Consider the following 27559-nt stretch of genomic DNA (forward strand, 5'->3'; position numbering starts at 1 on the left):
TACTGATAATGTTGTTCTTGTCATCATGATGTAGAAAGTGTCAAATATCAGTTGAAGAGGAACCCTGATTTGGTTTTCATCCGAGGATGAGAAGATGCAATAAGTGATCTAGTATTCTGAAATGAACTTGATTGGTTGTTTTCTATGAGGCTGAATTTGTTCAAGTTATTTAGTTAAAATGGTTGTGTTTCAGATAGTAGGCTCATTGTCATGCATGAACTTGCTGGTTGATGGAACTTCATGCTTTGGCTTCAGATAAAATGTTTCTTTACTCTGTCATGTATTTATATGAAGCTCAATTCTTGCTTCAAATCCACCTTTCACTGACATACACAGACACGTCTACTTCAGTCTTTCTTTAGTTTGATGATGAACATGTTTCCATTCAGATCCAATAATAATCACATTTATCACTGAAGTAAACTTTGGATGAGATCTTTGTCCACACTACATTCTCCTCAGCAAAGAATAGTTAATCGTTTTGAATCTTTAGAGGTTTGTTCACTGCAAAGTTGTCTTTCAGTCCAAGTTCTTTCAAACATTGAAACGCTCTGTCTGAGGGTACAATGTTACTGAACTAAAGAGAAATTTCACCTGCAGAGTTTACTTGATTCCTCAATGAGATTCTCCATTATCCTGTCCTCTCATCCATCTCGTGCTTAGTCTTTTGTGGCAAGAGCCATTTTGGGAATTGAATAAGGGACATTGTAACAATGCAATATTTTATAAATCACAGATTTGGATCGACAAGCTTCTTTTGCCATGGCTAAAAGGCTCATGACTTTGACTTTCATCTGGACAACCTGCTGTCGAAGGGTTTAATTCAGTTTAAAATGCCTCTCCATCTTGTAAAATCAGTGAAAATTGGAAAGTTTGGCCTCCAGCAAAAGGACTAGTTCACCGTCATGTCACCGTCACCGTCATGCCATTCTAGTTGCCTGAAACTTTCATTCATCTTCAGAACACAAATTGAGATATTTTAGATAAAACCTTAGAGCGCTCTCTCATTCTCCATAGACAAAAACTGTTGTAAAATGTTCAGAAAAGTCCAGAAAAGGACCCAATATCATTGTCAAAACATTTCATGTGACTTGTGGTTCAACTGTAATCACATGAAGCTCCAAAAACACTTTTTCTACAGGCTATACAACGCTTGCTTGATGTGTTGTTGACTCTAATGGCAAAATGTCATACTGCACTGTAAAAAAAGTTGACTTAACTTAATATTTTAACTTAAAATTAACCCAAATCAGATCAAGTGCAGTACTCTGGCTGAAAGATGAGTTAATTAAAAAAAAGCTCTGTAGCAAGTTTCCCTACATCTTTCAGTTAAGTCAAATTTTCTTTCACAGTGTGCCTGTAGTAAATGCCACCCTGACCTGACATGGGAAAGAAACAAAATCTTATTTACAGTTTCAAGTGTTCTTGGAGCTTCGTATGATTACAGTCGAAACATTGAAGTCATTTGAAATGTTTTTTTGGAGTGTTTTGTACTTTTCTGAATTTTGAATATCTCACAATTATTACTGTCTATGGAGGATGACAGAGCTCTCCACTTTTATCTAAAATGTCTTTATTTTTGTTCTAAATGTTAACAAAAGGTGGATTAAAACAATATGATGGTGTGTAATCAATAATCAATAATCAATTTTTGGATGAACTAATGCTTTAATAGGGTTTGTCGGACCATTAAGAAAATAGTTTTCTATTGGATTTATTCTCAATTCTATACAGTTGTGTTTGAAAAGGAATAGTTAGTAATAATATTTTTTTGTTGATTTTTATGTGCTTTAGATTTGATATCATCAGTCTGGGGCAGTGTCTGCTTTGTAGTTTGACCCACATTGCTAATAGAATTAGCTCTTCTGTGCTCTGCAGAGTTAAAGATGTTTTTGGTCTTTAATATTCTTGGGATCAGCAGATCCTTTCTAGTACTGCAAAAATGTTCCTTTATTGTAATTTTAAATGTGCCCCAGCAGGGTCATTCTAAAATTTATGATGCAGTGAGAAACAGATTCTTGGAAATGTGTATTCAGAGAGCACTTTTATATACTCATAGGTTCTTGATTGTATTAAAAAGATCCTAATATATTTTTAAATAATTGATCAGTCCTAGGGTGCTGAACATGCTACCACTTTCAGTCTGTTTCAGTTGTCTTTCTTGTAGATGTTTCTTCATTTGACTTGTTTTTAATTGTTTTTTTTTTTATCCAACTTTCCCATTTTTAATGCTTTTTATTCTTTCCCTCTCTTTATTTTTATCCAGCTTAGGTCCCTCACATGGTGACTTCTAATTTCAAAACTTTGAACCAGAAACATGGTCATTCTGCAACAGGTAAGGTTTGCTCCTATGCTCTTGCCCAATGTTACACCTTTTTACTTGCTTAAAAGATGTTGTGATTTGGCAGTTACGACATCCCACATCATTAACACAGTTTCCGGGATAAATACAGAAAATAAAATCCAGTTTTCCACTTCAGTAGTCAACATGAATTATGCTGCTTTAAATAACGTTGTGCAATAGGCACCATGCGTTCTCAATACGTTCTTTACTGATCTGCACTGTGCTGGACTTTTGGAGGTAATGGTTAGTTGCAGAAACAAAAAAACTGTGGGCAGGTCACTGAGGTTAACATTTGAGCAGCCTAATTATCCTCACACGGAGCTGTACTCTTTATAAACAAAAATAGATGTAGTTATTTACATTTATTATTAATATTTACTCAGTTTATTTAAAAATGAATGAAGAAATATCACTACTAATTTTATTAAACTAAATAATTTACCTATTTTAAATAGTATAACACCATTATTATAATTACTATTGTTGTTGTTATAATTATTATATTATAGATGTAAAATTGATATTTTGGTGGATAACCCCAGCAAAATTCTCATTTGAGATGCTTGTCAAAAATATTTTCATTAAATATATTTTGATCATAGTATTGTGCATTCATAGTGAATATGAATATCCAGCTTTATGTGAAATATATATTCATAAATGTATAATAATCATGCTGTTTTCGTAATTTGATTATAAGACATTTTTACTCGTCTTTTAGGGGGACTATGTCTGGTTGGACCTCAGAACAGACCATGAGTTTGACGTCCCTGTTGGTGCTGTGGTCAAATTTTGTGACTCGGGTCAAATCCAGGTCTTGGATGATGAAGGAAAGGTGGGCTTTTCACTGTTTACTAATCAATAATACAACTGACATGTGCAAAACAAAAACTTAAACTATAGATTCTGCTTAACTATTAATATGAATTAATATGAATATTGAACTTTGTCTTGGTTAATTAACAATATTCTCTTAATATAGGAGCAACAGATCTCTCTTCAGAATGCAACGAACATCAAGCCCATGCACCCAACCTCCATTCACGGGGTGGAGGATATGATCCGCCTAGGGGACCTGAATGAAGCTGGGATTCTTAGAAATCTCCTGATTCGTTACAATGACAGAGTCATATATGTAAGTCTGAACATTTCTCTGTTCAATGTGTCATGTGGAATCCAATAAGGCTGCATGAGTTAGATTGGGTTAATCATCCTAATTGTTTAAAAATGTGTGCTTAATATAACATAAAACACCTATTTTACAGAGAACTAATCCAAAAATTGTATTTCTTAACATCACCTGAGATTGACAGTGGCTAATGATTTTAAAATGAATATTCAGGACATTCAAGATTTGCTTGTACAAATGTACAAAATGACTTTTTTGTGGAATTGATTGTGTTAATATTATATTTTTAAGTTTCATTACATTTATTCTTTTAGTCAATATGGTAAAATTTCAAATAAATAAAAACAAACTGGTTTAATCAGTCTAGGCTTCACTTGAAGCGTATTATCAAACTGGCGTGATCAGTCAGGGCTTAAGCATATGATCATACTGGTGTGATCAATCTAGGCTTGTCTGTGAAGTGTAAGATCAAACTGGTGGGATCAGTGTAGGCTTGTCTTAAAATGTTTTTTTTTCTCTTGAAATGTATGATCACACTGGTGTTCTCAATCTAGGCTTATTTTGAAGCATATCATCAAACTGGCGTAATCAGTCTGGGCTTAAGCATATGATCACACTAGTGTGATAAATCTAGGCTTGTCTGTGAAGCATATTATCATACTGGTGTGATCAGTCTAGGCTTGTCTTTAAATGTTTTTTTTTTTTTTGTCTTGAAATGTAGGATCACACTGGTGTGCTCAATCTAGGCTTGTCTTAAAGCATATGATCAAATGTTTTTATCAGTTTAGGCTTGTCTTGCAGAATATGATCAAACTGGTGTGATCAGTCTAAGCTTGTCTTGAAGTCTACAATTAAACTGATGTGATCATTCTAGGCTTGTCTTGAAGCGTATGGTCAAACTGGTGTTATCAGTCTAGGCTTGTCTTAAAGCATATGATTACACTGGTGTGATCAGTCTAGGCTTGTCTCAAAGCGTATGATCAAACTGGTGTTATCAGTCTAGGCTTGTCTTGAATAGTGATGGACAAAGCAAGGCTTCATGGAACACTGAAATAGTTCAAGCAAATGTGTCGAAGCTTCGAAACCCGTCTCTATACCTTGTGGTCATTTTTATGTATTGCTCTGAAACAGCTTCAGCAAAGAAACAGTTAAGCAAATTGGGTTAATAAACCCCATTTGAGGCTTCAAGTGATTTAGTGAAGCTGTATGAGTTTCTGACTAGCATGTCAAGATAATCCAGGATTTGAATCCTAGGTGATGCAGTTATGGATGTTGGCTTTTAAATGCTCTGGTCTTGTAACATTTTTTTTACATTGGCTTCACATCCGAATGAACACTGTGAATAAATATGCCTTGCTTTGGTCATAAAAAGTAACATTCAAGAGTTCACACTTAGCTCATGATTTATACATAGCTTGTTTGGCATGCTGTCCCGGGAGAGAGCCCTGAGCTCAAGGGATCCTCGAGCCCAGGGCTCCCCCCCTTTTGCAGGGCGAGTGGAGATTGAGCTCAGGTCTATCTCAAACTCCCCCGCTGCTGAGGCCAAGGCGAACTTCCTGAGAGTAAGACATTATAAAAAAGGTTTAGGCTTGTTTTATCTATAATATAGAGCACATTTGGATGGTGGGAGGAAACCGGGAAACCCACGCGGACACGGGGAGAACATGCAAACTCCACACAGAAATACCAGATGGCTCAGCGAGGACCCAACACCATTGGTATTCTTGCTGTGAGGCAACAGTGCTAGTCACTGGGCCACCGTGCCGCCCATTCTGGATAAAGGAGGAAGAAGGGGAGGAGGGGGGGTTTCTTCCAGACGAAGATAGTTGTAGAAAGGAAATGAGGATATATATAGTGGTTTAGGATCCTTTGATTGGAGGATCATAATTAGTTAATGTGGACCAGCTGGGTAAATCATGAGCACATGCTCCTCTCGAAATTAGTTTAAAACTAAACTTCACTTCAAGAGTTCACACTTAGCTCATGATTTATACATAGCTTGTTTGGCATGCTGTCCCGGGAGAGAGCCCTGAGCTCAAGGGATCCTCGAGCCCAGGGCTCCCCCCCTTTTGCAGGGCGAGTGGAGATTGAGCTCAGGTCTATCTCAAACTCCCCAAAAAGCCAATGATAAGCGCTCGGGACAGCAGCCGCGTGTTTACACAGGAACTCCCCAAAGTGCAAAGAAAAAGTGCTATATCCGGCTGCTGGATATATATGTAAAGAACTGATAAAAAGTGGGGGAAAAGCTTTCTAGGGAGTGTGTGAAGGGCAGGGTGGGCTTGGTGGCTATGAAATAACGTTAGGAAGTCTGAGGGAGTCTGAGTGGCTTAGAGGGTGGGTGGAGACTCGTGTGTAAATTGGGGCTTAAATGGGCCCTCTACGGGAGTCAGTGCTTAAGAGAAGGTTTGTGAGATGTAATAATGAAGGGTGTGGAGCTGGCTGTTTAAGAGGAGGGAAGAGATTTGGTAGCGGAAGCATAAAAAGCTGTTGGGGGTAAACAAAGGAGAGAAGCTGGAGGAAACAATGCTATATAAATTACTGTATGGAATATACAACTGCTATGCAGCAGAAGCACTCAATGTTGGCATGTTGCTAGAAACTGGCAGGGAGAAAGAGAGGGGAAGGAAGCTGGTATTAACACAGATTTAATATATTAACAATAAAATAAAAACATGAAACATTAGGGAAATACTATGCATAATAAAATGCAGTAAGCAGCGGAAGCACTTAGCGCTGGCAGAAGAAAAACAGCTGTAATTAACAAAAATATGCTATACAATTACTATGCATAATATGCAAAATAATCAATAAGAAAGATACTAATGCAGCGGGAGCCCGCAACGCTGGTAATGGGAGAGAAAAAAGGGGGGTGCTGTTGAAGTAACAAGGTTACTATGCAAAATACAGAACACGAAATGCTAATGAACTACTATGCAGAATAAACATGTCAATGCCGATACTGGTGAATAACTATAAAGAATAAATAAACTGATGCAGCGGAAACACTCGACACTGGCAGGGGAAACTGGAAGGTGAATGCGATAGGTGAGGCTCTTGCGAGAGCCGAAACTCCTATTGACTCCGGCAGGAGTCAGAGCTTAGGGTGATGTTAATGTGGAGGAAGGAGGTTGGATGGGAGTCAAAAACAATGAGTAAACAGCTGGTAGAAAACAGTAAGGCACTCAATTCTGGCAAGTGGAAAGGGGAGAGCTGCTGGGAGTAATATGATTATTATCCAGAAATACACAATATAATACATGAAATACAAATGGACTACTATGCAGAATGAACACAATGTAGACATTTATCAATAACTATATGGAAAACAAATAAACTGGTGCAGCGGAAGCACTCCACACTGGAATGGGAAAAGAAATGGGCAAGGTGGCTGGAAGTAACAGATATACTAAACAATTTTTATGCAAATGATACAATACAAGATATAACAATAAACCATTATGCAGAATAAATTAATTGGAGCTGCAAAGGTGCTTGATGCTGCAGGGCAGGTAAAAGGGGGGAGAGCAGCTGTAAGAAACACAAATATCCAACACAAGTACTATACAGAATATACAAATTATGCAATAAGATACTTAGGCAGAGGGAGCATACAACGCTGACAGGGGGGAAAGAAAAAAGGGGAGAGCTGTTGGAGATAACGAGATTACTATGCAAAATACAGAATATGATAACATGTAATGCTAATGAACTACTATACAGATTAAACAAAATGTAGAAACTGATGAATGACAATACAGAATAAATAAAATGATGCAGCATAAGCACTCATTTCTGGCAGTGGAAACAGGAAGGTGAGGGTGATAGGGGAGGCTCTTGCGAGAGCCGAAGCTCGTGTTGACCCCTGTGGGGGTTTGAGCTTTGGGTGATGCTAAGATGGAGCAAAGAGGTTAGTTGAGAGTCAAGGCAAGGAGTTAAGAGATTGGAGGGAACAGCAGAAGCGCTTATCGCTGGCAGGGCATACAGAAAGGAGAGGTTGATAGGTGAGGTTCTTATGAGAGCCACAGCTTGCGTTGACCCCTGCAGGAGTCTGAGCTTAGGGTGATGCAGATAGAGCAAGGAGGTTATGAGAGGGCCAAAGGCAAGGAGTGAAGAGCTAGGAGGAAACAGCGGAAGTACTCAACGCTGGCAGGGATAACAGAAAAGAGAGGGTGAAAGGGGAGGCTCTTGGGAGAGCCGAAACTTGTGTTGACCCCTACAGGAGTCTGAGCTTTAAGCAGATTGAGCAAGGTGGTAACAAGAGAGCCAAAGGCAAGGGGTAAAGAGCTAGGAGGGAACAGTGGAAGCACTCAACACTGGCAGGAGGAACAGAAAGGAGAGGGTGAAAGGTGAGGCTCTTGCGAGAGCCGAAGCTCGTGTTGACCCTTGCGAGAGTCTGAGCTTGGGTGATGCAGATGGAGCAAGGAGGTTACCAGAGAGCCAAAGGCAAGGGGTAAAGAGCTAGGAGGGAACAGCGGAATTACTCAACGCTGGCAGGGGGAACAGAAAGGAGAGGGTGATAGGGTAGGCTCTTGTCAGAGCCAAAGCTCATGTTGACCCCTGCGAAATCTGAGCTTAGGGTGATGCTGATGTAGCAAGGAGATTACATGAGAGTCAAAGGCAGGGAGTAAAGAACTAGGAGGAAACAGCAGAGGAACTCAATGCTGGCAGGGGGAACAGAAAGAGGGTCATGTTAAGCTCTGCGAGAGCTGAAGCTCATATTTACTCCAGCGGGAGTCTGAGCCATGAGGGGGTTTGCTAGGGATGGACAGATAGATGGCTTTGGCTTGAGAATAAAGGGGTGGCCAAGATTGGGCTGAGAGGTTTGAAAGAAACAACTTGGGTTCTTTGAGATGAAAAGACTGAGGCGAAGGTAGGATTTGAAAGGCTTCAGAGAACCAATGACCAAGGGTCTGGATCTGGTGCTGGGAAAGCCTTTTAATAATGCCAATTCTGAATGAATGGCTGGAGATTGGTTCGGGAGGAAATCCTGAGAGGTGGACAACTTTGAGGTGTTTCTGGAACCAGAGATGTGATACTGGACGATTAGCGTCATCAGTAAAAAGGGGGGCTAGGGGGTTTGTTTCTTATAATCCTCGAGTGTAGGTATACTATAGAGTTTGGACTGGGTGGGTGAGGGCAGGAATGTTGAAGATGTAAATGAAATGTTCTTTGTCAATAGATCTATCTTACTTTGCAGGACGAGGAAACCCTTTCTTTCCTAATCACACAAAATTAGATCTGCTATGGTGGGTTGGAGTGAGGGTTGAGTTTAAATGTTTCATGCTGTGATGTGTGACTGAAGGGTCTGAAGGTTACTACTTTAATGGTAAGTGATATGGAGTTTGGTGGAGGTTATAATGGGGGTGGCTTAAGGTAATGTCATTTGTGGAAAGGGATGGACAGGCGTTGAGTTGGGGTCCACTTCTGTAGCCAGTGACCAAAGTTTCTGGAAAGAAAATGAGAGAGAGTCAGTGATTTGGTTTTGCAACCTGGCACGTATTATGCAGACATGATAAATTGACTAATGTCAAATAAGACATCTTAAAAGTAGCATTAAAGCTTAGAGAGTAGGAACGCCTTTGTCTATGCATTATATTGTTTCTTCCTCAACACAATAAATGAGAATCCTAGAGGTGGACCATTCTTCTCTCCATAGTATGGCGGCAGCGACTATTGGGTACAGTTTGAAGAAAGCTGATGAACAATGGTTTCTAGAGTGGAAATAGATTGAGGGGGCCATGTGGTGGCAACCAGTGGCCTCTGAGTACCCTTGGAACCCAACTGATGGGGTAGCACCAGTAAATAGACAAATATCTAATGGGGGTGCGAACAATCTCTGCAGAAGAAGGAACAGCCGTTCCATAGCTTAAGGAAGCAATCCATAAGCGGAGTTCATTGTGGGTGGGTTTTGAGAGAGAAATTGTGCCTTTTAAATCGTGACTTGTGGTAGGGAGCTGGAGTAGGAAAGTTTGAGGTAAATTTGCACTGTGAATTTTAGGTGGCCGAGGATAGATAACAGTATGTATTTAATTCAAGTCTCTTTCTTATAATACAAGAGAAATTATCCAGCCAATTTTCTCTTTAGGAAGAGAAGCTTGGAATTTGAGCAAATCGAAGTTGATGCCTAGAAATTCGATAAATGTATTGGGTCCAGCCTTCTGCGAGCAGAATACCTAGATTGGCGAAAACCTTTTGGTGATCTCTAGGTGTTTGGCTGGAGGCAATGTGGGGGGGTGATTAGAATATCATCTAAAGTTGGATAAGGTGGGGGATTCTGCGATTGTTAGAAAGAAGCCAGTGATGGAGAATTTGCAAGTTGCACTGCTTATGGGATAAATGCGTGAAACCTTGAGTGGTGGGGCAGAGAATGGTCAAACATAAAGTGGTTGTCGATCTCTTTTTAAATAAGATGATCCACAATTTCTGGTTCAATCAGCAAAAGCTGACTGAATATTAGGATAGGACGGGAGAGCTGAGGTGCCCGGGTGGAATCCATAGGTTAGACCTGAAATGAGAAAATCAGAAAAATTAGTGGTGAGAACGCAGTTCTCTAGCGAGGTGAGGAATCGACAGACAGATAGTGTTTTAAATGTTTTGGTAGACGTTCATTCCCCCCCAGGATAGTGGAGGGCCAAGGATATTGAGCATGGCTTGGCTGGTGATCTTAAAAATACCTCTTTAAAGTGGAGTAGGTGAAGTGATAAGTTTAAATTCCTGTGACATATTACGATCGGACTTTTATGATCGATGGATGCTTATTGTCATTAGGTGGGTAATTTTATTTTAGAAGTTAAATAGCTATTGGAAGTGGCAGGGTTTGTTTATTTATATGCATGTTTATTTATTTATGTTAGTTATTTGTTTTATTTATTTATTTATTTAACTTCTAAAATGATGTTGTCATTTAATTTGCACTTGAACAATACTTATTAAACTGTGTCAATTAAATGTTTACTATGGGCTTTACTTTAATCTGATTGATTAAATAACATTACATTTGGAATCTTAACATGAATGAAATCAGAAGCATAATTGGCCCAATTCATTCACAAAGTCTTTGCAACCAAGTCTGTTCATAACTATCGTAAGAGAGGGCGGGACCATCTCATGTTCTGACAGCTTGGATGGTGACACTTCTCTTTTCAGCTATTGGCTCAATGAAGTGTCAATCAAAAGGTCGGCAGCCATTTTGTTAGACCATAATACAAGTGTTTTTGTCTGAAAGATACTACTTTACTGAAAGCACTCCAGCAACAAGTTTGGATGACAGCAGCGTATCCATGTATGTTTCTAAACATGTAAACATGTTGTGGACTAAAGTTTTATGGATTGGATTGCTTTAATCCTTGCAGTCAAATCAGCCAGGCTGTTAAAATGTTATGGACCTGTAAACAGACAGCAAGCTTGAAAGGTGGGTTTATTTGCTTTGTTATAATCTCTGCTTGTTTACAGATTATAGGAGGACGTTAAGTCCATAGTGTTTGTGTCTTTAAAATGGTTTAAGTTATTTTTTTATTTATGAGAGTCTTGCTTTTCTAAAGACATAAGAAATATTTAGTCTTTTGGAGAGTAGTTTCTCCTTAAAGAGAGAAGTTTCCCCTTAAAGCTTACTACGTTACCACAGGTGGACCGCGAAGAGCGGTGAGAGTTTGGCTTCATTGCAGTGGCTGAAGTCTCAGGGAGAGCAGGGCTCTGGTTGCAGTTGTAGATATTGTTGGTTATTTCCATATTGATGGGCTAAAAAGTGCAATGCTGTAAAAGCTTTTAGAGCTAAAGCTTTTTAGAAGCAGGAAGCTTTCTTCCAGACGAAGATAGTTGTAGAAAGGAAATGAGGATATATATAGTGGTTTAGGATCCTTTGATTGGAGGATCATAATTAGTTAATGTGGACCAGCTGGGTAAATCATGAGCACATGCTCCTTTTGAAATTAGTTTAAAACTAAACTTCACTTATTAAAATACATCAAGTGATAATTTTAATATATTTGTACAAGTCGGGATTCAAACCCAGGCCATTTGCAGCACAGAAACTCTGTGTACACATACGATCCTCTAGGCTACATGAGATAGAGATTTTTTTGACCCGGCTGTTGAAGCACCTCTGAAATGGCCGATGCTTTGAATTGCTTCAGTCACGTGACCTGGTCTTTCAGAACACTTTAGTCACTTGACCTGGGTGTTTTAAATCACCTTAGTCATGTGACCTGGTGTTTCGAATAGCACTGGTATCTTGACATTGTGTCAAAATGTCAGTTTCACATCAGCCATTCCTAGTCTTGAAGTGTATGATCAAACTGGTGTGATCAGTCTAGGCTAGTTCATGGAGCACATCACACTGGTGTGATTAGAACATACAGTGCATCACATTATCAATTTAGATCATAAAATCTAAATTGAAATCTCTTTTCCAATGATAGCTAATGCTGAGTCAGAGAAAGAAGTGTATGGCACTTGTTTAAAATCACAATTTATGTTATGTGTGTAGACCATACAATGTGATCATTATTAAGCTCTTTATAAATGATGAAATACCTGTTCTTACACATATTTTAAAAGTGACGCTGTGGCGCAGTGGGTAGCACAATCGCCTCACAGCCAAAAGATCTTTGTTTTGAGCCTCGACTGGGTCAGTTAGCATTTCTCTGTGGAGTTAGCATGTTCTCCCCATGTTCGCGTGGGTTTCCTCGGGGTGCTCTGGTTTCCCCCACAAACCACAGACATGTGGTATAGGTGAATTTGGTAAACTAAATTGACCGTAGTGTATGTGTGTGAGTGAGTGAGTGATTATTGGGTGTTTCCCAATAATGGTTTGTGGCATGAAGGCAATCCGCTGTGTAAAACGTGCTGGATAAGTTGGCGGTTTATTGCACTGTGGTGATCCCATATTAATAAAGGGACTAAGCTGAAAATAAAATGAATAAATGAATGCATGATTGAATGAACGAACACATATTTTGAGAAACGGAATATTATACGCATCAAGAAAATATACACAAAAAATCACATATGCATGAATCATAAGGACTGTGGTGTCTTTCATAACTGACTTTAAACTTTAAAATTATGTGTTTTAAATAAGAATCACATTAAAAACTCACACAAGGGGGTCAGTTGGAGTGTTTAAAACTTGCATGAGAAAGGGTGAAGCAGCTGAAATTCATTTTTTAAGATTTTGTTTCAAAGCTCATTCGCTCGGGAAAATAGGGAATCTTGAGAACATTGGCATTGATTTATGACTATACAACATATGGAGAATAAAACATTTTACCTTCATTGTAGTGTTTGCTGAATGTGAAAGCAGGGCATGTGTTTTCATTTCATCAGAACAATGAGAGAAACAAATGAATTATTTGTTTTGGTCTCTAAGATGGTGTGGCTATTTTTTACTCTTTTTTTTCAGAGTGCAGATCAAATTGGTTTTTGTGGAATGTGACCTTTTCTTTTCTTTCATCAATGAATCCCCTTTAGCTATTTACACCACATGAATACTTAATAGAATGAATTGTAAGTTTGTCAGTCTTCAATTAATGGTTCAGTCAGAGGGTGTAAGTCATTTGTATGGAAATGTGCTTTGTGAATGCAGCTGCTCAGATTTATTTACTTCTTTTCTAACTAGAACTGTTCAGTCGTCATTTTATTGTCACCTGCTCTTTCTTAGTCTTATAAAAACATCAGCACTAGTCTGAACCTAGATGTCTGGTTGTTTCGTAAACTCATCAGCTGTCTACCATTATGCCCAAACTTGTCCAAATCTGGTTTTAGATAAGATGAAAGCTGTTTCAGTGAAGTTGTTTAGAAGAGCTCAAACATATATTTGGAATTTTAAGCAGGAAAAACAATGGTGTTGGCTTTGTTAATGACATGCAGTATGTTTGGGCATAATTACATCCAAAAATATCTCTTTGCACATTTAGTTTGGAAAAGAGCACAAAATGCAGAATTGCAAAGTTGTATACAGTCTTACTAATAGAATTTACTTAATGTTCAGATTCCTAACCAAAAATGACTTGACATTGAGTGATTTAGTAACAACTCACACAATCAGCAAATTTGAATCAATTCACTTAATTTTGAGCAGGTTTTACACAGATTTGTGAATCTTTTATCCTGACCAGACTCAAAAGAATCATTTGTTCATGAATTGGTCATCAAAGCATGTTCTGGGTTTTTTGCTATGTGATAGAACCAATACCCAAAGTGTATTAAAGGGACAGTTCACGCAAAAAAAAACGTCAGTCATTTTCTGTACTCATGCTCTACTCATTCCAAACTTATATAAATTAATTTCTTCAACTAAACACAAAAGAACTCCACTACAAATATTGGATCATTTCCTTCTGTCTCTCAACATCCACATTACTCCTGAGCCGCCACACACTCCAACACTGGTTACCTTTCGCAGAAACCTACGATCTCTCTCACCCAATAGACTATCCACCATTGTTTCAGACTCTCTTCCTCCATCTTGCAAACTCTCTGCACTTGATTCGAACAGTGCCACTGATACACTCTGCTCCACACTAGCATCATGTCTAGACCGATTATGTCCTCTTGCATCCAGGCCAGCCCGTGCCAGTCCTCCTGCACCCTGGCTCTCGGATGCTCTCCGTGAGCATCGCTCAAAACTTCGGGCTGCAGAGAGAATTTGGCGGAAAACTAAAAATCCTGCACAGCTCTTAACATACCAAACTCTTCTGTCCTCTTTCTCAGCTGAGGCTACTTTTGCAGAGCAGACATATTACCGTCTGAAAATCAACAATGCCACTAATCCTCGCCTACTTTTTAAAACATTTTCCTCCCTCCTCTATCCTCCTCCTCCACCCGCATCCTCCACACTTACTACTGATGACTTTGCTACATTCTTTTGCACCAAAACTGCAAAAATCAGTGCTCAATTTGCTGCACCTACAACAAACACGCAAGATACACCACCAACACCACACACACTCACCTCTTTTTCTCAGCTCTCTGAGTCTGAGGTGTCCAAACTCGTGCTATCTAGCCATGCAACCACCTGTCCACTCGATCCCATTCCCTCTCATCTCTTGCAAGCCATCTCTCCTGCAGTCATACCAACACTGACTCACATAATTAACACATCTCTTGACTCTGGTTAATTCCCCACTTCATTTAAGCAGGCTAGGGTAACCCCACTGCTAAAGAAACCCAACCTGGACCATACGCTACTTGAAAACTACAGACCAGTATCCCTGCTTCCATTCATGGCCAAGATTCTGGAGAAAGTAGTGTTCAATCAAGTCCTGGACTTTCTTACTCAAAACAATCTCATGGACAACAAGCAATCCGGCTTTAAGAAAGGCCACTCAACTGAGACTGCCCTGCTCTCGGTCGTGGGGGATCTCAGACTGGCTAAAGCAGACTCTAAATCATCAGTCCTCATTTTGCTGGACTTGTCAGCTGCTTTTGACAGTGTCAACCACCAGATCCTGCTATCTATGCTCGAGTCACTGGGCGTTGCGGGCACTGTTATACAATGGTTCAGATCTTACCTCTCTGACAGGTCATTCAGGGTGTCTTGGAAGGGAGAGGTTTCCAACCTACAGCATCTAAACACTGGGGTACCTCAAGGCTCTGTTCTTGGGCCACTTCTTTTCTTTATCTACACATCATCTCTAGGACCAGTCATCCAGAGACATGGATTCTCCTACCACTGCTATGCTGATGATACCCAGCTATACCTCTCTTTTCATCCTGATGATCCCTCGGTTCCAGCTCGCATCTCAGCCTGCCTGTTGGATATTTCACACTGGATGAAAGATCATCATCTTCAGCTGAACCTCGCAAAAACGTAAATGCTTGTAGTTTCTGCCAACTCGACTCTACACCATAGCTTTTCAATCCAGATGGATGGGGCAACCATTACTGCATCCAAAATGGTGAAAAGCCTTGGAGTAATGATTGATGACCAACTAAACTTCTCTGACCACATTTCTAGAACTGCTCGATCGTGCAGATTCGCACTCTATAACATCAGAAAGATCCGACCCTTCTTATCTGAACATGCAGCTCAACTCCTTGTTCAAGCTCTTGTTCTCTCCAAACTGGATTACTGCAACTCTCTACTAGCTGGGCTTCCAGCTAACCCTATCAAGCCTCTTCAACTGCTCCAGAACGCAGCAGCACGAGTTGTCTTCAATGAACCTAAACGAGCACATGTCACTCCGCTGCTAGTCCGTTTGCACTGGCTGCCAGTTGCTGCTCGCATCAAATTCAAAGCTCTGATGTTTGCCTACAAAGTGACTTCTGGCCTTGCTCCTTCTTATCTGCTCTCACTTCTGCAGATCTATGTGCCCTCCAGAAACTTGCGTTCTGTGAATGAACGTCGCCTCGTGGTTCCATCCCAAAGAGGGAAGAAATCACTTTCGCGAACGCTCACGCTCAATCTGACCAGTTGGTGGAATGAACTCCCTAACTGCATCAGAACAGCAGACTCAGTCGCTATTTTCAAGAAACGACTAAAAACTCAACTATTTTGTCTCCACTTCACTTCCTAATCTGCAATTGCCTCTCTGAATGTCACACTAACTGTACAAAAAAAAAAAAAAATTCTAATACTACTAATACTTCCCTTCTTAGAATTTACAGACCTGAAACTTGCCTATGGCACTTATTCATTGTTGCTCTTAGTTGTGTAAATTGCTTCCTTGTTCTCATTTGTAAGTCGCTTTGGATAAAAGCGTCTTCTAAATGACTAAATGTAAATGTAAATCATTTTGTTGTTGGTGTAATCCTGTGTTTGGATCTCATATTACTCTCCTCCTACTGAGTATGAAGGTCTAAAGAGGCAATGATGTAAAGTAGATGTTACTCTTTGATCTTTCCTGGTACTTTGACTTCATACTGAGACAAAATATGAACTGAACCTTATTAGCAGCTTAGCTTCAATAAAAGCTGTTTTTGGACCAACAACGAAATTTTAAGTATCGAAATTTTGAGTATCGATAATCAATATAAGTAAATATAAATCATTGTGAATCTTGTAAATTCAAGAAAATATTAGAACCCTTTGCAATCATGTTTATTGTTATTTTGTCATATCTTTAAATCTGTTCAGCTTTAATACGTTTATATTGTTTGTTTTCAAAAATAATGCATTTCAGACATATACTGGATCAATCCTGGTAGCGGTGAATCCATACCAGCTTCTGCCCATCTACACCCCCGATCAGATCCGGCTCTACACCAACAAAAAGATCGGAGAGATGCCGCCGCACATCTTTGGCATTGCAGACAACTGCTACTTCAGCATGCAAAGAAACAAGAAGGACCAGTGCTGCATCATCAGGTAACTAAAAGCCTGCACAGCAGCATGAGGATTAATGTTTTTACTACTGGTTAGTGCACATGACCCTGTTTACCATGTTGCGTGTTCAGCGGTGAGTCTGGAGCTGGAAAGACGGAGAGCACCAAGCTCATCCTGCAGTTCCTGGCAGCTATAAGTGGCCAACACTCCTGGATTGAGCAGCAGGTTCTGGAGGCCAACCCGATTTTGGAAGGTTAGGAAGACCATCTGTAAACCTATGACTTATCCCCTAACTGTTTGACACTGATCTTGTAATTGCTTGTGCCAAGTCACATCTTTTACAGCCCAGCGATCTGCTCTACATCGTTGGTAAAGAAGCATTCGAAGGTTCAGAATATTGAAGCAACAGGACATAATCAATAATTAAAGAGATTTTGGTTGATTTTAAGTGATTTGTGACCTCAAGCGATTTAATTGTTGTCATTGTGAACAGGGCTTAACACTTCACCCTTCTGTGCCATGTCTCTGCTTATGGATTCATGCCCAGCTTCTCACATGCTTAAGCCTCAGAAGCAAACTTGAGGCTTTAGGCACGATCTCGAGCAGCTTGTTTACTGAAACGTGTCACTGAATCAGAAACAGAGGCAGTTGTTAAAGACTTTTGGTTTATTTTATGCAATAATTGCTCTGAATGAATTTTAATTCCAGAAGAGAAATCAGTTTACATAACCTAACATTACAAATTATATTACATAAATCAAAACGCAGAGTGACACAGTGGCTCAGTGGTTAGCACTGTCACCTCACAGCAAGAAGGTTGCTGGTTTGGGTCCCCGCTGGGTCAGTTGGCATTTTTGTGTGGAGTTTGCATGTTCTCCTTGTGTTGGTGTGGGTTTCCTCTGGGTGCTCTGGTTTTCCCCACAGCCCAAAGACATGCGGTATAAGTGAACTGAACAAACTAAATTGTCCGTAGTGTAGTGTACAGCTGGAAGGGCATCCGCTGTGTAAAACATATGCTGGGAAAGTTGGCGGTTCATTCTGCTGTGGCGATCCCTGATGAAAAAAAGAGACGAAGCCAAAGGAAATTGAATGAATAAATTAATTATAACTCTAGAACTAAGTAAATGAAGATTTTTAAGTTTTCTCTTTTTTATGAGCTCTTTATCTAAAAAAATATAGCAGACTAGGCTATATTTAATTTTATTTCATGGGAAGTCATGGCCTAATTTTGGTGGGATTTTTTTTTTATTATTATTTACATTATTATTTTTGACAGGTGAGAAACCTGACTAAAAACACTGAATCACCTATTGCTGACTCCCCTAGTCTGTGTGTGTGCACTTGGATGGGAATAGTACAGAGCACAAAGTCTGAATGTCGGTCTGCACATTTAGCAACAAATCACTTTACTTTTACTTTCACTTTTAATCTTAATTTCTCTATTGTGTCAGCTTTGAATTTCTTTTCATTTTAATTAAAATTCTATTTCAGCATGTGAAGATGTTGCCAAACCAATTCGAGCTTCAACTGATGAACTGAAAGAGTATAAAATATAAAAGACCTGTCACTCATATTTCTGAATATAGAACAATGCAACAGTCAGTATGGTTCACTGTTGCTTCCACATAGGGCTGGGTGATATGGCAAAAATACATTCTCGATAGTTATTTCCCATGTTGAATGATAATGATATATATTTCTATATAAGTTGTTAATGCTTCCAGATTTAAAAGAGCCTCCCAACAATGACTAAAGCTACAAAAATTAGATACTCCATTAAATGGCATAACATACGGTAATTTTGGCCAATAAATTTTCGGTGGCAGAAAATTCAATGCATCTCTAATATCAATGCTCTTTTTAGATTCCCATTGTTGCAGATTTCTGCTGTGTGATTGGCTCTTAGATCAATAAAGAGTAAAAAAAGTCCAGCGCTTATCATTGTTATTGACATAAATTTTATTGCTTTGTTTGGCTTAACCGTTCTTGACAATTAGGACAGTGAATAGTGACAGAAGACAGTGAATAGTACAGTCCCTTAGCATCGATGTTAACCCGTTGGTCTTCAAGTAGCTTAACCCAAAGTACTGTCTGTGAGACACTACATTATAGCAAAGGATATGACCCCCCCGGAGATTACCCAACAGGTTTGTTTGACCGTTTGGTTTACATCTTTTCAATTACAAATACTTGTTTGCAAATAAAACAAACCATACAATCTACCAGACTTTAGTTGAAATTAGAGGAATTTCCCAAATGCACTGCTGTCTCTTTTCTCTGTGTCTAACTTCCACCGTGTGTCACATCACAATGAGGCTGAGATTTCTTTCTTTTAAGTTTTTCTTGTTTCCACAGCATTTGGTAATGCCAAGACAATACGCAATGACAACTCAAGCCGGTTTGGAAAATATGTTGATATTCACTTCAACAAGCGAGGAGCTATTGAGGGGGCAAAGATCGAGCAGTACCTGCTGGAGAAATCAAGAGTTTGCAGACAGGTGAGTAAGGGACTCTCTTCATCATGCTATTGATTGCAGAGAAATATCAGTGATAAAATAACATTTAATTGTCTTTGTAGGCAGCGGATGAGAGGAACTATCATATATTCTATTGTATGCTGGCAGGCATGAGCCCGGATCAGAAGACTAAATTAGGTCTGGGCCGGGCCACAGACTACACTTATCTTACTATGGTGAGGGTCTGTGTTTTTATCAGTTCAGACTAATGCACTTTGAATAGCATTTGAATGAACTCTTTCCATTAAAGTGCCCCTGTTGTGCTTTTTCATATCTTGCCTTTAAAGTAGTGTGTGCTGTGGTGTATTTTTTCACCTTCAAAGGATGATTCAATTCAATGCATGATTATTTCTATAGAGCTTTTACCATGTAGATGTGTCAAAGTAGCTTAACATAGAAGTTCTAGTAAATTGAAACTGTCACTCCAGTTTTCAGCGTTGAAGTTTAGATTAGTTCAAAGTGGTATAAATTTCACAGCTGAAAGTCCAAACACTAGAGCAAGATCCACAAGTCCCAGCCAAGCAAGCCAGGGGCAACAGTGGCGAGGAACAAACTTCACCAATTAAGGAAGTGAAGAGAAAAACCTCAAGAGAAACCAGGCTCTGTTGGGTTCGATCATTTTTCCTCTGGCCAAGCTTCTTGTGCAGAGTCGCAGTCTAGGCGCCAGAGGCTGGAGAACGTTCGAGGTTACAGAAGTAACCCTTTGTTCCCCGAGGAGGGGAACGGAAGTGCCATGAATGGGAGGATTCGGATCAGAAGCCGCTTATCTGGAGAGTATTGAACGGGCCAATGAATGAAATTAATTGGCAGCGTAAGCTTGCGCAGGTGTGCGACATCTGCAATTATCTCAGCATATAAGCACACCTGAAGCCAGCAGACGCCATCCTTTTAAGCTGAAGAGACTTTCAAACAGCTAAGGGACAGTCATTATGGCGACGGAATATGGCACTTCCGTTCCCCTCCTCGGGGAACGAAGGGTTACTTCTGTAACCTCGAACGTTCCCCTTCGGTTGGGGAACTTCAGTGCCATAAATGGGAGAATATGGAAAGCGCCATAATGACTGCACCTTACCAACACCCCCGATGAGGAGATAGTCAAGCAAGCGTGACGCACCCACATCATGGGGGGCACGGTCCTCCAACGTGTCCCTGGCCCTAATTTATCCTACTTCAACAGAAGTTTTACGGATTTAGATATATTTTTTGGGAAGTCGTGAGCATCTAGATAATTCTAGGAAATACGACAGTACGTTGGGAAGCGTGCAATCCCGATAGGGAGGACGCTGCGGAGGCCATCCGTTACCCAAGGGGGGGATAGATGGCAGAATTTACCTATGGACTAGCCCTAAAAAGGGGGAGTACGCATAGCAAAAGAGTGGTTAGCGGAGAGGGAAGACACGGGTCCGCCCAGGGGGGGGACTTAACCGTGGCGGAATAAGCATATGGGATCGCCTAATGGGGATCACGCATAGCAGGCACCTATACCCAAAACGCGGGCTGACCAGCGGGCGAACCTACAACGTAGTGGGCCAGCAAGTGACTCCTCCGCTGAGTCAGTGCTGGGGGCCACGGAGGAATCTGCAGGGCTCACCTGACGGGGAACTTTACTGACAGATAAAAAAGGCGCACGTACCTCCGTGTTTAGGGAGAATGGCGCCGCAAGCGTGTTTCAACACCCTACCGAGTTGTCTCCTCAATCACCAAAGGGTTACCTAATACCCTTGAGGAAACCGGCTCCACTCGCAGATTGTAAAACCTTGCAAATGTGTTGGGTGTCGCCCAGCCCGCAGCTCTACAGATGTCTGTTAGAGAGGCGCCGCGTGCACGCGCCCAAGAGGATGCAACGCTCCGAGTGGAGTGTGCACGTACTCCCGGGGGACACGGCTGACCTCGACTCGAATAAGCGAGTGAAATGGCATCCACAATCCAGTGGGATAATCTTTGTTTCGATACGGCACTTCCCTGCTGCCGACCGCCATAACAGACAAAGAGCTGCTCAGATGATCTAAAATTCTGAGTACGGTCCACATAAATGCGCAGAGCGCGAACTGGACAAAGTAAAGAAAGGGCTGGGTCTGCCTCCTCCGGGGGCAGCGCTTGCAGGTTCACTACCTGATCTCTAAAGGGGGTGGTAGGAACCTTGGGCACATAACCGGGGCGGGGTCTCAGGATAACGTGAGAGTAATCCGGCCAGAATTCCAGGCACGAGTCACTGACCGAAAATGCCTCCAGGTCCCCGACCCTCTTGATGGAGGCCAACGCAACCAGCAGAGCTGTCTTCAGGGACAGAAATCTTAGAGATACTGATTCGAGTGGCTCAAAGGGATCGGATCGCAGACTCGTGAGAACGAGGGCGAGATCCCAAGAGGGCATGAGAGGGGGGCGAGATGGATTAATTCGCCTAGCACCCCTAAGGAACTGGATGACCAGGTTATGCTTTCCCACGGTGCCGCCAGCTACCGCGCTATGATAAGCGGAGATGGCGGCCACGTAAACCTTGAGAGTGGAGGGCGACAGCCTGCTGTCCAACTTCTCTTGAAGGAAAGAGAGCACAACACTAATCTGGCAATTTCGGGGGTCTTCTCTGCGAGAGACGCACCATTCAGTGAATAGACTCCACTTCAGGGCGTAGGCGCGCCTCGTGGAGGGGGCTCTAGCCTGAGTGATGGTATTAACCACCGCAGTCGGTAGGTTACCTAAGTCTTCCTCGCGTCTAGGGACCACACGTGGAGGTTCCAAAGATCGGGGCGAGGGTGCCAGATGGTGCCCTGTCCCTGAGAGAGTAGGTCCTCTCTCAAAGGGATCCGCCAGGGGAGGGCCGTCGCGAGGAGTGAGAGCTCTGATATCCAGGTCCGGTTGGGCCAAAGGGGCGCAACTAGCAGAACCTGTTCCTCGTCCTCCCTGACCTTGCACAGAAACTGCGCGAGCAGGCTCACTGGGGGAAACGCATACTTGCGCATGCCCCGAGGCCAGCTGTGGGCCAGTGCATCCGTGCCGAGAGAGCCCTCGGTCAGGGAAAAAAACAACTGGCAGTGAGCGTTCTCGGGGGAAGCAAACAGATCGATCTGGGCCTCCCCGAATCGCGCCCATATCAGCTGAACAGACTCGGGGTGGAGTCTCCATTCTCCAGGGCGTAACAGCTGTCGTGAGATCGCATCGGCTGCACGATTGAGCGTGCCTGGGACGTGAATGGCGCGCAGCGATTTCAGCCGCGGGTGACTCCAGAGGAGCAGACGGCGGGCGAGCTGAGACATGCGGCGAGAGCGCATACCCCCCATGCGGTTGATATACGCCGCCGCCGCCGTACTGTCCGTCCTGACCAGCACGTGTTGCCGCTCCAGCACCGGTAAAAAGCGGTGGAGAGCGAGGAACACTGCCAACAGCTCTAGGCGATTGATATGCCAATGCAGCTGGGCACCCTTCCAGAGGCCCGCAGCCGCATGCCCGCGACACACGGCCCCCCAACCCGTGTTGGAAGCGTCTGTTGAAACAACAACATGGCTGGACGCCTGTCCTAGAGGCACACCGGCCTGTAGGAACGAGGGGTCGTTCCAAGGGCTGAGGGCGCGGCGACACAGCGCAGTAACCGAGACCCGGTGTGTGCCCGCGTGCCATGCGCGTCTGGGGACCCGATCGTGAAGCCAGTGCCGAAGTGGTCTCATATGGAGCAACCCGAGCGGCGTGACGGCGGCTGCGGATGCCATATGCCCCAGGAGCCTCTGAAAGAACTTCAGTGGGACCACTAGTTTGCTGTCGAGCTCCCTCAGACAGTTCAGCAACAGGCGAGCGCGTTCCTCGGAGAGGTGCGCTACCATGGTGATCGAGTCCAGCTCCATCCCGAGAAAAGAAATCCTCTGCACGGGGGCGAGTTTGCTCTTTTCTCGGTTGACCTGAAGCCCCAGTAGGCGGAGATGCCGAAGCACCTCGTCCCTGTGCATAATCAATTGCTCCCGCGAGTGGGCTAAAATCAGCCAGTCGTCGAGATAACTGAGTATGCGAATGCCTGCGAGCCGAAGGGGCGCTAGGGCACCCTCCGCGAGTTTGGTGAAGACCCGCGGAGACAGAGAGAGCCCGAAGGGGAGGACCTTGTACTGCCACGCTCGACCCTCGAACGCAAACCGCAGAAATTGGCGGTGGCGTGGAAGAATGGAGACATGGAAATACGCGTCCTTCAGGTCTATGGCTGCAAACCAATCCCGAGGACGAACGCATTGGAGAATGCGCCTCTGCGTGAGCATTCTGAACGGCAGCTTGTGCAGACAGCGGTTCAAAACGCGCAGAACTAGGATTGGCCGTGACCCACCGCTCTTTTTGGGTACGATGAAGTATGGGCTGTAAAACCCACTCTCCATCTCGGCTGGAGGAACCGGCTCGATTGCACCCTTCGCCAGGAGGGCAGCAATCTCCTCTCGCAAGACAGGGGCGGACAGGGGGTTGACCCTGGAGAAATACACGCCCGTAAACTTGGGGGGCCGTTTCGCGAACTGAATCGCGTAACCGAGTCTGATTGTGCGTATGAGCCACCGCGAGGGGCTGGCCCGCGCTAACCAGGCAGGCAGAGCCCTCGCTAATGGAGTCATCGCTACAATCGCTGACGTACCAGCGGTGGGGCAGCGCAGAGTGGGTGTGCTGATCTGGGAAGCACGAGGGTCCCGCGGAAGAGCTGGAGGAGAGCGATTCGCTCTGGCTCCGCACCCTGACTCCGGAGAGGGGGCTGGAGGGCTGAGGGAAGGGAGACCGTCCCCCCAGCGCTCGTGAGCCACTGGCGAAGCACGTAGAGTCTGCGAGCCGGAAGGCAGCGCGTCCCGGACTGGCAGAACTCGTGCAGTCACATCCGGGGAAGGGAAAAAGTGCTCTTTTACTGATGTTTTGGTGGCACTGAAAAGTACCGTTGTTATCGGGGCCCCGCCCTCCAGCGGGGAAAGAGCAAGTTTCCTCTTCTCCGGATGGCCTGTCTCAGGGACGCTTCGCGGTCCATTTACCGGACTTAACGGCGCCCTGGGCAGGAGGGGCTGCCTGCTTTCGAGGTGAACGCCGCGCCCGCTTGGCCGGAGGCGCAGGCGGGGGCGGGGCAGCACTCGTTGGCGGGCGCCCTCGGCGAGGAACAGCGGAGGTGGATGGCTCGGCGGGCGGAGCGGGCTTACGACCACGCCGATAGATGACATTGCCCATCGCATCCGACTGCTCTTTCACCGCCTTGAATTCCTGGGTGAATTCACCGACGGTGTCGTCGAACAGGCCAGCCTGGGATATGGGCGAGTCAAGAAAGCGAACTTTGTCAACGTCGCGCATATCGGCCAGGTTTAGCCAGAGGTGGCGTTCCTGAACCACAAGTGTGGACATCGTCCTCCCCAGCGCACACGCGGCGGACTTAGTAGTCCGAAGAGCATAGTCGGTCGCGGTGCGCAGCTCATGTAATAAGCTTGGGTTGGACCCGCCCTCGTGCAGCTCGGCCAGCGCCTGCGCTTGGTAGCGCTGGTAGGTGGCCATCGCGTGCAAAGCAGAAGCAGCCTGGCCCGCAGCCTTATAAGCTCTGGCTCCGAGGGAGGCAGACAACCTACAGGCTTTGGACGGGAGGCGGGGCAAACCCCGCCACGTAGAGGCGCCGCGCGGACAAAGATTGACCGCGATAGCGCGCTCCACTGACGGGATCGCCTCATACCCCCTGGCAGCTCCGCCGTCAAGGGCGGTGAGGGCGGAGGCACTCGCAGCACGGGCAGAGAAAGGTGCCCTCCAGGACTGCGTGAGCCTACTGTGCACTTCCGGGAAGAAGGGGACGAGAGGCTTCGAAGGCTTCGCCTTCTGGTCCTCTACGTAGCACCCATCTAGTCGGTCCGGCCGCGGAGCTGGGGGATAAACCATCTCCAACCCCACGGCCGAAGCAGCCCGGGAAAGCACGGCTAACATGTCCGCTTCAGGATCCGATTTGACAGCGCTCACCTGCCCGGAGGGGGCGAGCGGGTCCGGATCTTCGTCGGACAGTGAAAGCCCACCCTCCGATGCCGCGGAGGACATCTGATCTCCGGTGTCAGCGAGTGTGAGAGCTACCATCTGGTTAGACGGATCACTCTCACCACCCGAAGCTTGGATGGAGCGCCGTGAGGAGCGAGAGGTCCGCGAGCCCGTGGGCGGCGGATTAGCTCCCGCTGAAACCCTCAGATCTGCCCGAGCGCCCGCTGCTTTTTTAGAACAGGAGGCAACTGGGGTGGCTCGCTCTCTTGCGAAAGTTAGCCGCGATCTTAGCTGTGCAACGGTCATGGCATCGCAATGACGACATGAACCGCCCGCGAGCACCGCATTAACATGCTGGACCCCCAAACATGCAATGCAGTGATCGTGTCCATCATCCGGAGACAGGAAACCCCCGCATCCAGAAACGCACAGTCGGAGCGCCATCCTGAAAAGGACGTGCTGCACGACTGTGTTGCTCTTTTAAGAAAGTTGCAACTATACGCACCGCTCTGGAGGAGCCCAAAGAACCGCAGGCAAGGGAGTAACCCAGCTCGACCGTCTGCCACCGCGAAGACCCACTCTGGACCGGGAGACACACTCGTTCGCTCTGAAGTGCTGATCAGCAAGAGGAACCCTCATCGACTCACTCAGAAAGGATCTGAAGCGAAAAGGATGGCGTCTGCTGGCTTCAGGTGTGCTTATATGCTGAGATAATTGCAGATGTCGCACACCTGCGCAAGCTTACGCTGCCAATTAATTTCATTCATTGGCCCGTTCAATACTCTCCAGATAAGCGGCTTCTGATCCGAATCCTCCCATTCATGGCACTGAAGTTCCCCAACCGAAGGGGAACCCTGGATGTCCATCATGAAGATCATACTGGCCCACTGGATCAGTGCAAAGACTCGTCTGTCACTGGGGTCTTTCAGGAATCAGTCTCATGCACTCCACTCTTCCATGACCACCACAGCATCAGCTCACAATACAGCCTGGTCCAGAATTATGGATACCGTGGCATCATTTCTTCACAGGTCTTGGATCGCATCAATGAAGCTACATGGTCTTTACGGTCCTCGAGATGAGTGTCCTTAAGTAGAAATAGAGAATAAAGAAAATAATTTGCATAGCTTCTGTTCATAGTATGTGTTTAAACGAGATGCAAAAATGAAGTGTTATAAAGGAAAATAGTAGTTATACAAACAAACATAGAAACAAACATGTAAAGCATATGTCAAGTGGTTGTCAAGCTTGCTAAACTGTGTAGCACCCTCATGCTTCATATCGTTTTGTGATTCATTGTGTGTATGCTTTACTAGAAAGATAGGTCTTGAATCTAGTTTTGAACTGCGAGAGTTTGTCAAATGAGCTTTTGACATTATCAGGAAGGCTATTCCAGTGTTTAGGAGCCATAAATGAGAAGGCTTGACCTCCTTTAGTAGACGAAAGCCATTCTTGTCATTGAGTAAAGTGCTGTAGTGCAACTGAAAATTTGTTGCTGAAAATTCTGATGTAGTAATGGGTGTTTGTTTTCTGACAAGTAATGAAAGTAGCCAGACTAAGCCATCTGACCAATCAGAACTGAGTAGACGCTCAGAAATCGTTTTTTGACACTGAGAGAAAAGAGTGCAGGACTTTTTAAAGTTCAGATTCCAGTCCTGATACGGACACGTTGTCAGTTTCCAAAATAGAAAAGTTGACAAAGAAAATTTGAGTTTTCAAAGATGATTTGACAGACAGGTATGCATTTATATTACCCTGTTTGATTTGGAATGAGACAGTTGGAGTTGTGAAGAGTGGAAATGTCAAAATCTATTGTGAAACAAAAGCCAATGAAACAGACAGTGCCATTGCTCACATTACATTGCTCTGTATTTTTAACCATGTGACTTTTGACCTACCTCTGGTTTGTTTGTATGTTTTTTTTATTTTTCTTAATAATTGCTGACACTTAAATTGAGTTCCACTAATCATTTGGCCATTTTGATACTTGCTATTATTATATATTTTTAAAAAAGTATTTCATTTTTTCAATGGTTCATGTAAGTATGTGCATTATTATTAAAATCTAACTTTGTTATAGCCAGTTTTTCCAGATGTTTGGCATCGATGAAAATTCAGTTTTGGACCTTTGATTTGGTCCAAATCCCTGCTGTAGTTTATCTTATATGATCTTGACCTTGGATAGATGTAAATCTGTTGTGTAAGACCTCCAAAAGAAAAGAAAATTAGAAACTTTTAGAAGAGCATAATAGGGTTTTCATTCCCAAAAATTGTGCATTCCTTTGAAGAATATTCTGATTGCTTGTTTTATCATATAATTAAAGTAATCTGGACTTGGTCTTATAAGCTCCAAC

At 43.5% G+C, this 27559-nt stretch overlaps 1 protein-coding gene across 8 annotated transcripts in view; it reads left to right on the forward strand.

Moving 5' to 3' along the window:
• myo7ab (myosin VIIAb) overlaps positions 1–27559 on the forward strand; it is an 85265-nt gene that overhangs the window by 10380 nt on the left and 47326 nt on the right. For 5 of the 8 annotated variants that reach the window (XM_073935305.1, XM_073935303.1, XM_073935304.1 and 2 more), the window contains 7 exons: positions 2267–2335; positions 3066–3179; positions 3327–3479; positions 16595–16779; positions 16869–16990; positions 19093–19235; positions 19316–19429. In XM_073935305.1, coding sequence (XP_073791406.1) covers positions 2318–2335; positions 3066–3179; positions 3327–3479; positions 16595–16779; positions 16869–16990; positions 19093–19235; positions 19316–19429 — 849 coding nt within the window. In that variant the 5' untranslated portion in view covers positions 2267–2317. Of the gene's footprint in view, positions 1–2266; positions 2336–3065; positions 3180–3326; positions 3480–10644; positions 10885–16594; positions 16780–16868; positions 16991–19092; positions 19236–19315; positions 19430–27559 lie in introns of those variants that run through there. The other 3 variants (XM_073935306.1, XM_073935308.1, XM_073935309.1) reach the window with 2 other exon arrangements.

The sequence above is a fragment of the Danio rerio genome, chromosome 21 (assembly GCF_049306965.1).
Source record: "Danio rerio strain Tuebingen ecotype United States chromosome 21, GRCz12tu, whole genome shotgun sequence".
In the NCBI taxonomy this organism is placed as follows: Eukaryota; Metazoa; Chordata; class Actinopteri; order Cypriniformes; family Danionidae; genus Danio; species Danio rerio.